Source organism: Procambarus clarkii, chromosome 51, assembly GCF_040958095.1.
Source record: "Procambarus clarkii isolate CNS0578487 chromosome 51, FALCON_Pclarkii_2.0, whole genome shotgun sequence".
Classification (NCBI taxonomy): domain Eukaryota; kingdom Metazoa; phylum Arthropoda; class Malacostraca; order Decapoda; family Cambaridae; genus Procambarus; species Procambarus clarkii.
Window position 1 is genome coordinate 21,586,494 of NC_091200.1, and position 16,046 is coordinate 21,602,539.

Here is a 16,046-nt window from a genome sequence, read left to right on the forward strand (position 1 = left end):
GTTAATGACGATGCTTTTGTATAATTACCTACTTGTGCTTGCGGGGGTTGAGCTTTAGCTCTTTGGTCCCACCTTGCAACCGTCAATCTACTGGTGTACTGATTCCTGAGCTTCTCGAGTTCTATCATATCTACATTTGAAACTGTGTATGGAGTCAGCCTCCACCACATCACTTCCTAATGCATTCCATTTACTAACTACTCTGACACTGAAGAAGTTCTTTCTAATGTCTCTGTGGCTCATTTAGGTACTGGGCTTCGTGGTGTGGGAGCCAAGTGGTATAGTACTCAGCTGTCTGATTGAATTCTGAATTCAATCGAATAATGAATTCGATTAAAAAAATGAATAAATAAATTAATGAATGGATGAATGAATGGACGAATGAATGAATGAAGGATTGAATGAATTAATAAATGAATTAATAAATGAATGAATAAATGAATGAATGAATGAATTATAATGAATGAATAAATGAATGAATGAATGAATTATAATGAATGAATAAAAATTAATTCATCGAATAGCATCCAGATGAATTTGACTTCGTACATACAGCTGTACGATGGTCGTCCATTGATCCAGAGGGAAGATGTAAGACCTGGCGGACAGCTTGAACCCGGAGTCAGGCATCAATCCCCTAACCTTAGCCTTCGCCGCTCCCTTTAATTAATTAATGAAGTTAGGTGAATCGTAGAGTGAGGTGTACCCACACTTATAAATGTCTAGATTTCTCCTTATAGTAGGTCCCAAGCTACAGCTCCGCTCCCGTGCCAGGTAAGTCCACTACGGGCTCACCATAGCCCGTGCTACTTGGAAATTTTTGTTCCCAGTAGCTGAACCTTATAGCAACCTTATAGTATACCTGTGTCAGTTGCTGTCACATTGCTGACGACACGTCGAACAATACAAACGGAAAGATTAAGTGATCATGTGTTTCTTCACCCTCCAGATGGTAGAAGATATTTGCGGAGAAGGAAAAATATCTATAGAAAATTAATGTCACAAAGCTATTATGTTTAATGACGTGTATTTGAGAAAATCTGATTCCAAATTATATATATATATATATATATATATATATATATATATATATATATATATATATATATATATATATATATATATATATATATATATATATATATATATATAAGAACATGTAATAATTCAATTTTAATGTTGATAGGGAACCCGCATTGAGTAGCAAGGTTTATTATACCTGTTTATGATGATGAAATATACGCTCTAAACCGATTTTAAATTGTTGTGTCGTACTGTTCGATTTATATCTGCTATTTAAGAAGATTTAAGAGTTTTTAAAAACCACAGAGATTCTTAATTTTGGGTATTGAGAGCCAATGTTATTTTACAGGCTGACTTCTCCTTCAGTAAATATCAGGTATTTAGCCTTTAAGAAGATACGAGTCTGCAAAGATTTATTTTTCATATCTAATTGCAAATGTGACTTCGAGTACCCGTGAACTGCAATAAATATACTGAAGTCATTTATTATATTATATGAGCGTAACATAATATCGATGTTAATAGATCTTTTCTTTATTGTTATTCCATTGACTCTGGTATTCAGCCTCGCCTACTCCCTTCCCCCCCTTCCCTATCCTCCTCCCACTATTACTCTCCCCCCCCTTCCTCGTCTCCCCTCTCCCCCCTCTTTGTCTCCCCCTCGTTGCCTCCCCTCCCCATTCTCATCTCCCCTCATTCATGTGGTTACTGATACGAGGTGCAATACGTTATCCAAGACAAGGCTGATGACAGCTTCCACAATTACGTTCGTGAATAGTTTCCACGTCCGGTGAGACGTTACGATACATCCGATTGGGTGTTATGTCGTATGTCAATGAACTGAACCCACGAGTTCACCTATGATACGTGTTAGCATCTTGAGACGTTCACTACGTGCCTCTAGCACTGAAACTAGTTTCCGGAGTCCGTATTGACGACTTTTTTTAACCAAATAGCTGGCGTAACGATGGGCAATCATTCGGGATTTACGTGGGCCACTTTCTGCGTGTGTTATGTTGAAAGTAAAGTATCACAAAAAAAGACCTTCAGACCCACTACCTATTTTAGCTAACGGGGAGGATATCAACATCGCAGTTCGAAGCAATGATCACATACAACTAGTGCAACAACCAGAGGAAACTGCTTCACTGCGGAAATACACATACGAATGTATGTTGTAGGTTCCAAGATCTTTTTTCTGGAGAGCGCAAGACAGGTGCCTGACGCAAGGGTACAGATCTAGAGAAGACAACGCTGACAGTAAGAGTCCCGAGCGACGCAGGAGAGGTTTTAAGATCCTGTCTTCTTCGACCGTTTAGGAACTGATCCGCTTAGATCCTAGCACATCAGGAAAGTCCTTGAGTCAAACAGACCCCTTGTCTTAAACGGCATTTCTAACCTCACCATCGTAGGAGAACTACACAAATTCCTATCCCCCGAGACTCGCAAGAACGACGACAAGTGCTGCAACAGCAATTACAATGGGTACTACAACAGGTGCAACAATAGGTACTACAATAGGTACTGCTAAACGTTACACAGTTCGGACACACAGCCACCAATCTACAACAGGTACTGCAACAGGCTTTTCAACAGGTACTACAACACGTACGAAAACAGGCACTACAACATGTGCCACAACACGTGTTACAACAGGTGCCACAACACGTGTTACAACAGGTGGTGCAACAAGTCCTACAAGTCGACCTCCTCAACTCACACTGTGCGCTCAGCCTCCAGCAGCTCACACAGCATACTAAGCTAATACAGCTTTGTCTAGATACAACAAAACTACAAAATAACAGCGATCCCTCAACATACAGAACACCTCACCCGTCACTAGTCAACAGGTGAGTGGCCAAGACCATACCCCCTAACATAATTCCCCTTCCCCCTCTTCCCCTACCACCCTAGGCAAGTATTACGTCTGAGGTCATCACTCGAAGAGCTGCCCCTCATGTCGCAAGACTCCCCCCCCCCCACACCTCCCCTGGTAGCATATATTGTCCAAGCAAGCAACACAGGAACATCACAAGCAAGCATCACACCATTTGAACAGGACAGTTCAAACCAGTAACCACCGATTTCAAAGATATGACCATTTGCTCCAAAGTTGGATCTACTTAGAATTATCCCATGTATTAGCGATTATTTTAGTATATCGTGTATATGAATTAATTACCCCTTTCCAAAGGATTAAGGATGCTTTATAATTTAGACAACTTACAAAATGTCTTATATGAATGCAGAGGAATGTAATTCATTATACAATAAAATAATCATTCCGCCTTTTTATGCAAATTTAGATGCTCGAAAAAAGGAAGGATGCGACAGAACTCTGCTGTCGATAGGCTCGTGACTCCTACCGACACTAATCAGAAGATACAGCTCACTCTACACTACAAGAGTAAGATACTACTAGACCGCCATCTTGCTCATGAAAAACTCTCCACGCAATAGACAGAACGCCTTGAAAAGGACGAATTGTAGCCTGTGCCTCTATTTGGCCACTTTGGAAATTTCAGCCCTAGGGATCTGAATATATAGACAAGACAGCAACATCTTTGACACGTAATAAACAACAAGGATCCGTCATGTCTAAATTCAACAGACCACTACTAGTGATATCTAGACCACAACAACATATAACAAGCTAGTAGATATAGCAATAGATGCTGCAAAACACATCCAGCGCTCTCATTGTACCTCGGTACCCCATACCATCTACAAGACCAAAATAGACCTACCAGTTTACACCATGTCTACTGCTCCTGCCGACCAATGCGAAAGCAAGGCAAGATGATGTAAAATAATCTTTTAACTTTTATCTCAAGTGAAAAAACATAAAAACAAAAGGTAGCTATTTAGGTCATTATTTAACAATACTAGTAGCTACCTGGCTGTGCCCATGACTCTCTACCCCCCCCCCTCCCCCCTTCCCAATCTCCCTCATCTCTCATCATTCTTTCTCTGTGGGCCCTCTCTTCTCTCCCTCTCTCTGTAATGTGGAATTCACGATAAAAAATGTAGGGAGTCGGCTAGGCACCTTTTACTGACCGATTACGTTGGGATATGTCAATATTGGGCCCGACCTACTCGTAATGAGACCAATGCAACCGACCCAGACTAGCCATTGTTCGTCCCATACTTCCGACCATACACCCTGTAAAGTTGAGTGAGGCTAGCTCTAAACGTCTGACACCAACTTTATACAGACAGACAGAGAGACAGAAATATAAAGAGACAAACATTTATAGACAGATAGGACAATGTTTGTTTTTCACACAGAGTCGTGTTCCTGTTTCATGGTGAAGGTTTTTAGTGAAGTCAGGAGGCAGCTCTGACGCTGTTTGAGATATGAGAGAAGTTTACTGAACGTCAATGCCGCCGTGTGTGGTACAACGCACAGATCAACATAGGTACCTGGGCTCTCTACCGTCGGGGACAAATGGTAATGACTGGGGTAGTAGTAGTAATGGATGTCTTAACCGGAATAATGTGCACCTTAAAACAACTAATCTGCACGAATGAATTCAGCCACGTATGTATGTATTTTGAATGCAGACACATGCACACGGATTCGCTCATTACATATCGATATAAACAACAACATTAACGCAGTACACGCACGCACACACTCATGGAAAATCACAAATAGACATGCACATGGGAAAACACACACACACACACACACACACACACACACACACACACACACACACACACACACACACACACACACACACACACACACATAATATCCCCCAGCTCCTCCGTCCAGAGGTGTTCAACAACATTCCCAATACCTACCGAGACATGACAAACATGCCGTAAGAGGCACAATTGAACTAGCTATAATAGTCATAATAGATCAGCACTAACAAGAGCATTCTGGTGTAAATATTGGATCGGAATCCCTTAATTAAATGAAAAAAAAAGTAATGGACTCATCATCCGAATTCATGAGAGTCTTTTGAAGCATAACAATGCCTTTGGTAATGCCTTGGAGTCAGCGTTTGGAATAAGAGCTAAAAGTTAATTTTAATGATAAAATTAGTAAACGCAAACAAAACAATTCAAAATGAACGCTGGAGTTAGAAGTTGTTTATATATATGTTGTGTTTAACGATGCATCGGTCGCCGTGAGGGAATAGTAACCCTCATGGCTACCCACACACACACACACACACACATACACACACACACACACACACACACACACACACACACACACACACACACACACACACACACACACACACACACATACACACACACACACACACTCACGGGAGGCTGACTCCATACACAGTTTCAAATGTAGATATGATAGAGCCCAGTAGGCTCAGGAATCTGTACACCAGTTGATTGACAGTTGAGAGGCGGGACTAAAGAGCCAAAGCTCAACCCCCGCAAGCACAAACAGGTGAGTACAAACACACACACACACACACACCCATAGAGCCCAGTAGGCTCAGGAATCTGCACATCAGTTGATTGACAGTTGAGAGGCGGGACCAAAGAGCCAGAGCTCAACCTACGCAAGCACAATTAGGTGAATGCAATTAGGTGAGTACACACTGTCATCTTCACTAGCAGCCGTGAGACAAGTATTACCTAGTCATATTCCATTCACCTAGTCTTTACCTAGTCATATTCCATTCACCTAGTCTTTACCTAGTCATATTCCATTCACCTAGTCTTTACCTAGTCATATTCCATTCACCTAGTCATATTATTTTCCCCACACTCTGACACCTTCATCTGCCTCTGGCCTGAGCACATTAATATGTCAGGTGATAATGAGGGCTAATTCCTGGAACTTAAATTAGCATTAAGGAACTGGTTATGATCATTATACCTCAAGGTTAACTTGGCTTGACTTATTCCCTCTCGTGTCTGGTGTTTTGCTTGTATATAGGTAATTATTGCAGATTCTCCTTGACCATTTATTTAATGTTTTCTTGTCTTGACAGCACTCAAGCAATTGTTATTGTTTGATTGCAGCAATTGTTATTGCTTGAGTGCAGCAATTGTTATTGTTTGATTGCAGCAATTGTTATTGTTTGATTGCAGCAATTGTTATTGTTTGATTGCAGCAATTGTTATTGCTTGAGTGCAGCAATTGTTATTGCTTGATTGCAGCAATTGTTATTGCTTGAGTGCAGCAATTGTTATTGTTTGATTGCAGCAATTGTTATTGCTTGATTGCAGCAATTGTTATTGCTTGAGTGCAGCAATTGTTATTGTTTGATTGCAGCAATTGTTATTGCTTGAGTGCAGCAATTGTTATTGTTTGATTGCAGCAATTGTTATTATTATAAATTATTTATTTTCTATTTGATATATGACATTGTGTTTCAGCTTACAGAATACACCACCATGGTAATCACTATTCTAGAACCTGACGCAGCTACACAGTGCAATCACAGTAACGCGATATGTCTATTATAAAATCTTTAGATCAAGACAGTGGGATCGAAGCCATGGAACTGGTAGCCAATCCAAGTTTGACCTGTAACCCGCAAACATTCCGGAGTAGGTAATGGAGCTCTCTACCAAACGCTCCGTCAAATACACTGTTACCTACACCAGAGTGTACATGAGAGTTACATGTAAAACTTGGATTGACTACCAGTTCCTCGCCTCCAGATTCCTAGAGGGACGGTTCGGCCGGACTCCAGGTTGCATAACCTCTAGCATATCATGGTCGATGAGTTAAGGCATGCGTCTGGGGGGTAATTAGAGGGGTCTGATTCGATCCCGCTGTTCTGTTGCAAATATTTTCTTATCCAGGTGTGCAGAGGCTGGGAGCTGCGTGCCCTTGGTGCGGCAGATATTCCCCCCTTCGTCATCACAAAGCTGCCTCTGTTAATCATCTCATCATATGCCTCTACGACCTCAAGACTGTTTATATTTCAGTTTGTGCCCAGAAACACTTATCTCTTCCAGGAAAGAATCCTCTGGCATCCTACCTTGCTAACTTGTCACATCAGCAAAACAAATAATTTTAGCATTTGCTCTTCACTCGTGGCTTTCATTCATGAGTACTTTCAAAGTATGCTCTCCCTCTGTTTCATATATTTCTCCTCACTCTTGTACACTTGTAATATTTTCAAGGGGTTTTCGTACTGATCTCCTCGTTACGGTAATGAGACGTAGCAATATGTGGCAACACCTTGACATGTTAGCAACCTAGCGCACGACAACTGTCTCAGAGTACAGTGTATTTGGTCACATCCTTGTGATACTGGATCGCGACATGCTTCTTCATATGTGGACTATTTACTCCGGAGGGAGAGAGACGCTCCTTGAGTCGTTGCTACCTGCCTCCCTCCACCCCCCTTGTACCGTGATGACCAAACGCGGCCTTGGTTGCAGCATCGTTAATCATGACACCAACTGTGTCATCGTCACTTCTAAATATACAAAAACATTTCAGACGATGACCTAATGATCGCATCGATGAGTGTATGACTAATATGTATCATGCATCTTAAACATGAATGCTTACTTGAAAAAAGTGAATATATATATATATATATATATATATATATATATATATATATATATATATATATATATATATATATATATATATATATATATATATATATATTAGTATATTTTGGTAGCAGTCTTTCCTGTAGACATATATTATTAAATATGACCGAAAAAGTAAGATTAATAATTCTAACACGAATTTTCTCAATCTTTCGTACATTTCTTTTCACTGTTGGTGGTAATTCAAAAATCAATTCTCCAAAAATTCATTTTTTATTTCTAGTCTGACGCGACACTTGAGCGCGTTTCGTATAACTTATTACATTTTCAAAGACTATAGTTTACACATACACAACTGAATAGAACTTACACATCTCCGATTTGTTTATATCTACTTTTGAGTGAGGTGGATGGGGTGAGGTGGTATTTAATAGGGTATTAATTTCATCAACACAAGACAGAACACGAAACAATGGGTATTGAATTTTTATATTATTAAATATGACCGAAAAAGTAAGATTAATAATTCTAACACGAATTTTCTCAATCTTTCGTACATTTCTTTTCACTGTTGGTGGTAATTCAAAAATCAATTCTCCAAAATTCATTTTTTATTTCTAGTCTGACCCATTGTCAATACCCAATTCCAATTAATATATATATATATATATATATATATATATATATATATATATATATATATATATATATATATATATATATATATATATATATATATATATATATGACAGCAGAGAATGATAATTTGAATGATATTTTAACAGATGTTAACACGCAAGCTGAAAGTCTTAAAAAACCCAAATCCTTAATTAAACCCATGAATGCACCTATTTCCAAAACAGTCGGCACAAGTGAACCACGTAGCCAGTCACTGTACCGACTGAGTATCACTACAGAATTGTTGCTGAACAAAATTTAAGAGATTGCAATCCTTTAATAGATCACCAATCCACCGAAAGACGCTCTATCATAACTTGAAAAACAGTATTAAACAAACAATTTTGACAAGATGGATTAATAACAAATGTTATCATATCGGTGTTGAGAAGCAAAGCTTGCTAAAGAATAATAAAATAGCAACGCTATTACACTACAGAACAAACTTGTTGGCTCTTAGCCACCAGTACTATGGCGAGGACCGAAATAGTTGCATCTCACTTGGCATGCAACATTCAAGTTACTAAGCCAGGAGAGTACTTACCACTCTCTTACCTGTCGCATTGCAAAACAAACCTTGTAATTCCCATCAACAACATGGATGTTAGTTATGTCCTTGGACCAGACTGTCCCAGGAATGCTCGGAAGACGATCACGTCCATTTGAAGCTCTGATGCAATAACTAACTAGCACCGAATAGCAAGCTTGGGCCAAACGTCGTAGAGCTGAAGACAGAGAAAAGCACAGACATCAATTAGAAAAATTTATAAATAGCATGTGCACCGAAAGTTTACTATTGTTCTCCACACTACTTATTACTACTGTTTACACACACCTCATGAAAAAAAATTGAGCAATTTAATACACGCAGCGAGGCGAAAGACACAAATCTTAAGACGCTTAAGTGCTTGCAGTAAATCCCACAACTGCCTCATTATAAAGCCACGACAATCAGCTGATAGCATACTGGAATGCTCAGGTAATTAATAATAATGTGAACCTCTACCAAAACGACCTATAACTTCCCTGGGCTGTTAATTAACTTTTCAAGAAATATTGTTTTACAAGGCAAATTTATTTGTCTTAAACACACAATCCATCCAGGAAAATTGCACCATAACTGGTGATAATGATGTGTGTATTAAAAAGCCAATTTAATTGAGTCTCAGGTGAACCTGGCCCTGATACCTCTCCCCCCTCTGGTCCTGTTCTCATCCCCAGCAACAAAACCAACGGGTTCAAGATGAAGACCTAATCATACACTGTTTACTTCAGCCATGATTGGCTTTCAAGTTACAGATAAGTACTGAACATTACTGTGTTGTTCGGACATCACTGGTGTGTGCTCGCCTCACCACACACATGCGCCCACACACTCTCCTCCATTATCCTCAACACTCTCCACACTCCACATATCCATCCCCAAAGACTCTATCCCCCCCCCCACCACCAAACATTCAGCTTCAAATTATCTAAACCCAAGCCTGCAACCCCCCCCCCCATACTGCAAACTCCAAATTTGCATAACTCAACATTCAAATCCCGCATCAAACCCCAAACCTGAAACCATATACCAGAAACTCCACATTTCGATACCCCACGCCAGAAACCCCACAACAGGAACCCCACAACAGAAACCCCACAGCAGAAACCCCACAACAGAAACCCCACAACAGGAACCCCACAACAGAAACCCCACAACAGAAACCCCCACAACAGAAACCCCACAAGCTCTAAGGGAAGGGAACTATCAGGAGAAAGCGCCAAGCCGTCACGACTATATAGCACTGGGAAGGAGCCAGGATACGTATTTGAGATGGGACGGAAGGTGGGGGGGGGTGGAAGGAATGGTGCCCAACCACTTGGACGGTCGGGGGGGGGATTGAACGCCGACCTGCATGAAGCGAGACCGTCGCTCTACCGTCCAGCCCATGTGGTTGGGCTGAAGCCATCAATCACATATGCTTCATCTCTTGGCGCAAGATGATATCTCTGATATCATCTTGATGATATCTCTGATATCATCTTGATGATATCTCTGATATCATCTTGATGATATCTCTGATATCATCTTGATGATGTCTCTGATATCATCGGGCGCATTTTAGATCAGATGCAGCATCATTCATCAACCTCTTGAAGGAACGCAGGGACGTGTGTAACTGATAGGTTCATTTGTTACTCTGTTTTGGCATGTGTTTAATGACAGAATTAAGATTCTGTGTCTCCTACACTTACTGCGTTGGTGCATTGGGAGTACATGAAGTAATTTGTAATGTTTGTATGTGTGTGTGTGTGTGTGTGTGTGTGTGTGTGTGTGTGTGTGTGTGTGTGTGTGTGTGTGTGTGTGTGTGTGTGTGTGTGTGTGTGTGTGTGTGTGTTTACTAGTTGTGTTTTTGCGGGGGTTGAGCTTTGCTCTTTCGGCCCGCCTCTCAACTGTCAATCAACTGTTTTACTAACTACTTTTCTTTTCTTTTTTTTTTTCTTTTTTTCACACCACACACACACACCCCAGGAAGCAGCCCGTGACAGCTGACTAACTCCCAGGTACCTATTTACTGCTAGGTAACAGGGGCACTTAGGGTGAAAGAAACTTTGCCCATTTGTTTCTGCCTCGTGCGGGAATCGAACCCGCGCCACAGAATTACGAGCCCTGCGCGCTATCCACCAGGCTACGAGGCCCCACAGGGCCTCGTGTGTGGCCACACACACACACACACTCGCGCGCGCAGCGTGCAACTGACTCATTCCTCTCAATGTTTGCAGATGATGCAAAAATTACGAGAAGAATCAGGACAGATGAAGATAGACAGAGACTACAGGATGACCTGGACAAACTGGAGGAATGGTCTAGAAAATGGCTACTAAAGTTTAACTCAAGAAAGTGTAAAGTAATGAAATCAGACGAAGGGAGCAGAAGGCCGAACACAAGGTACCATCTGGTCATCTCTGTCCCCAGAGGCCCGAGAAAGAGTAAAAGTAAGGGGAGACATGATCACCACCTACAAAATTATCAGGAGAATTGAGATGGTGGACAAAAACTAACTATTTAGCATGGGTGGAACACTAACAAGGAAACACAGGCGGAAGCTTAGTACCCAAATGACCCACAGAGACATTAGAAGGAATTTTTTCTGTGTTAGAGGAGTTAACAAATAGAATGCATTAGGCAGTGATGTGGTGGAGGCTGACTCCATACACAGTTCCAAATGTAGATATGATAGAACCCAGTAGGCTCAGGAACCTGTACACCAGTTGATTGGCAATTGAGAGGCGGGACCAAAGAGCCAGAGCTCAGCCCCCGGAAGCACAACTAGGAAAGTACAACTTGGTGAGTACACTCCCTCCCCCTTGGATAGTAGGTCAATGGAGCGTAACATGAGCTGCATAAAAATATAAGGACCTTCCCTGAAATTGCAACCGTGCAAAGATGCACTTGTCATACGCCTGCTAGCCACCACCACACTCACACTACTAGCCACCACCACACTCACACTACTAGCCACCACCACACTCACACTGCTAACCACCACCACACTCACACTCCTAGCCACCTCCACACTCACACAACTAGCCACCACCACACTCGACACTACTAGCCACCACCACACTCGACACTACTAGCCACCTCCACACTCACACTGCTAGCCACCACCACACTCACACAACTAGCCACCACCACACTCGACACTACTAGCCACCACCACACTCGACACTACTAGCCACCACCACACTCACCATACTAGCCACCACCACACTCACACTACTAGCCACCACCACACTCGACACTACTAGCCACCACCACACTCACACTGCTTGCCACCACCACACTCACACTACTAGCCACCACCACACTCACACTACTAGCCACCACCACACTCACACTACTAGCCACCACCACACTCACACTACTAGCCACCACCACACTCACACTACTAGCCACCACCACACTCGACACTGCTAGCCACCACCACACTCGACACTACTAGCCACCACCACACTCGACACTACTAGCCACCACCACACTCGACACTGCTAGCCACCACCACACTCACACTACTAGCCACCACCACACTCACACTACTAGCCACCACCACACTCACACTACTAGCCCCCACCACACTCACACTACTAGCCACCACCACACTCGACACTACTAGCCACCACCACACTCACACTACTAGCCCCCACCACACTCACACTACTAGCCACCACCACACTCGACACTACTAGCCACCACCACACTCGACACTACTAGCCACCTCCACACTCGACACTACTAGCCACCTCCACACTCGACACTACTAGCCACCTCCACACTCACACTGCTAGCCACCACCACACTCGACACTACTAGCCACCTCCACACTCGACACTACTAGCCACCTCCACACTCACACTACTAGCCACCACCACACTCACACTACTAGCCACCACCACACATCGCCCACTGCGACCCTTACCACAGCTATGCCTTCCACAAGCTTGCTAATATATCCCGTGCAGCAGCAAATCTCTCTGTGATATGAAACACAAAGTGCGTGTTATTGCACACACAGAATAGTCGTTGGAACACGCCTTAAGCTACGAATAAACTCAAGCGATTAATTGGCTGGTTGATTAATGCAGCAGTTGACGTGTTTACTAAGGACTGTTGACACAAAGTGACATGTGAATTAGCCCACTCGCTCATCCGCTCCAGCAAAAGCTGTATTTTTGCATGACAGTGACGGATGAGGAGCAGCTCAGCCCACACTCAGATTAGGAATTGGCTGTTCTGTTTATCTGTTGCTCTATCTGTTCTCTCTCTCTCTCTCTCTCTCTCTCTCTCTCTCTCTCTCTCTCTCTCTCTCTCTCTCTCTCTCTCTCTCTCTCTCTCTCTCTCTCTCTCTCTCTCTCTCTCTCTCTCTCTCTCTCTCTCTCTCTCTCTCTCTCTCTCTCTCTCTCTCTCTCTCTCCTGTCAACGTAGCTTTGTACATTCGATTAAGATAGTCAAATGACCTCTATATCTCGCGGGTTCTATCATACCAACGGTCTCCTAAAGATTATGCAAATGAGGGTCTCGCAGGTCTGCAAACTTCCCGCATGAGATAACGACGAAGGGAGTGAAGTCAGGGGTCATGACTTCCTAGGAGGCCAAACCTGGACGACCGCCGCTAATCCGCTAAACATCGATTTGTAGCTCAAGTGAGGCAGAGAGACAGGGTGTTGTAGAGTCATCTACGGGGTGTCGGGGTGCTGCGAGTGACGGTGGATGGTATTGGTGACATAGATACTAATAGCATTTTGAATAGCATTAATAGCAAAATGAATAGCATTTTCGCGTTGGTACATTGTGTGTGTGTGTGCGTGTGTGTGGGTATGCTTGCATGGGTTGAGCTGCGGCTGTGTGTGTGTGTGTGTATGTGTGTATGTGTGTACTCACCTAGTAGTGCGTGTGTGTGTGTGAGTGGAGGGAGGGACTTGGCAGCGGGCCAGAGAAGCGGAGATGAAATGCCGAGTCGACCTACTCCATGTCTCGTGTACCATGGCATTATCTCTCTCTCTTATTTACCACATTGTAGGGTACACGGGCAGGCAGCTTCTGGTTCGCGATCAACCTCACTCTACACTTCAGCCTACGCTTTCCCTTACTAGTGGACTTGGGAACTCTATCCGCTGATATACTCACAAATATGTCCTCAATTAGTGTTGGGTGAGTAGGGATGAAGAATTAAGGATTGGTGTCCAATCTTTCCTACCTTTCCACGGTTAGAATCTGGGCCGTTTTCACTGGCGAGACGTGCATGGTGAGGGGGGGGGGGGATGTTGCCTATATACCGCCAGATCACTCTCTTCTTCTCTCTGTTGATGAAGAAATTGCCATTAAGACGGGATCACTAGGAGAGAGAGAGAGATAGAGAGAGAGAGAGAGAGAGAGAGAGAGAGAGAGAGAGAGAGAGAGAGAGAGAGAGAGAGAGAGAGAGAGAGAGAGAGAGAGAGAGAGAGAGAGAGAGAGAGAGAGAGGGGGGGGGGACAGACAGACAGACAGAGACAGAGATGACCTTCCTGAAGGAGAGAGGAAACCTCTCTCCTTCTGTACCCCCCTCTCTTCTGCTGTACCCCCAGTCTGCACCTCTTCTGTTGTACCCCCAGTCATGCACCTCTCTGATGCACCTCTCTGAGGTGCATCAGAGAGGTGTAGACAGAGACAGAGAGGGAGAGAGACAGAGACAGAGAGGGAGAGAGGGACAGAGAGAGAGGGACAGAGGGACAGAGAGAGAGGGAGAGAGGGTCAGAGAGAGAGAGAGAGAGAGAGAGAGAGAGAGAGAGAGAGAGAGAGAGAGAGAGAGAGAGAGAGAGAGAGAGAGAGAGAGAGAGAGAGAGAGAGAGAACCACTAGTAAACAAAGGATTAATGGGAGACAAATGACCACTAGGAGAAAGAGAAAACACTAGGAGAATGAGAGGACACTAGGAGACAAAGAGCCACTAGCAAAGAGAGTGTTCTCCTCCAGTGAAGATAGTGTAAATAATAACTGCTGGTGTAGAAGATCAACGATCTCACAACATTGAGTCGGAAAGATACAATGCACCAAATAATTATATCCCCTTTAATCGCATTCTTCAGGTCTGGGTTCCTGTGGGCGCCCGTAATCCAGCTGTGCAATAGTCTGAGACTTACGCCACTCCTCACAGGCGAACCGGAGAACCAGACCTGAGCACTAAGTTGAGCCAAGGAATAACTTTCACTAAGGCAAAGAGCCATAGTATGACAAGTGCTATTAAAATAGAGGCAATAAAAAGAGAATCTTAAGGGTTGGTAATAGAGACCATTCCTCAGACTGTAACTTGGTAACGTCTGCTGTACCCACAGACATAGTGACCATGAGGCTCTCCTTGTTGTCCATCAGACAATTATTACGGTCCCCCTCCCTCCTATTGTCCCTGAGATAGTGACCAGTGGCCAGATTCACGAAAACACTTACGCAAAACACTTACGAACCTGCACATCTTTTCTCAATCTTTGGAGGCTTTGTTTACAATTATTAAACAGTTAATGAGCTCCGAAGCACCAGGAGGCTGTTTATAACAATAACAACAGTTGAATGGAAAGTTTTCATGCTTGTAAATTGTTTAATAAATGTTATCGAAGCCGTCAAAGATTGAGGAAAGATGTACACGTTCGTAAGTGCTTGCGTAAGTGCTTTCGTGAATCTGGCCCCAGGCTTCTTCATCCTCCCGGGGGCGATGGTACACCTCCGGCTGCTTCCCTCTCTCCTTCAGGAAGGTCGTCTCTAGAGCTTGACGGTGAGGGGGTATTAGCGAGCCTTACAGCCACCATCTGGAACAACCATCTGTCTACATACCTTACGTCAACGGCTTTACTAACATCTATATATATAGTATATTATGAGAGCAGGTTTTCTCTAATACACATGTCATTAAACACAACAACATTGTGACTATTATTAATTTTCTTTTGGATATTTTCCATTCGACGTAAATATCTTCTACCATCTGGAGGGTGAAGAAACACTAGAGCCACACACTTGTTCACTTGATATATCACGCTAATGTGATTTCTGTGTTTATAGTAAGGGCGAAGAGGTAGAATATCTGGTTGACAGAGCCCGGGTGCATGGAGGAATTGTGTAAAACCCTTGTCTGTGCTTCGGAGAAGCTGCGGGATCCTCCTGAGGGGCAGAAGCACTCCAGGTTGCAATTCTTTTTAACATTGTTGAGGCGCAGTTGATTATGGCGCGTCTGTGATCATCCCGGACGTAGGTTCGAATCCCCATCACGGCCCTTGTGGATTTGTTCATTTAACACTAGATCTTATTTAACACTATTTCATTTAACA

General features: G+C 43.1%; 1 protein-coding gene across 1 annotated transcript in view; it reads right to left on the minus strand.

Moving 5' to 3' along the window:
• Positions 1-1,366: 1,366 nt before the first annotated feature.
• LOC138351811 (uncharacterized) overlaps positions 1,367-16,046 on the minus strand; it is a 57,866-nt gene continuing 43,186 nt past the window's right edge. Inside the window, exon 6 of the mRNA XM_069303818.1 lies at positions 1,367-1,482. Coding sequence (XP_069159919.1) covers positions 1,367-1,482 — 116 coding nt within the window. The remainder of the gene's footprint in view (positions 1,483-16,046) is intronic.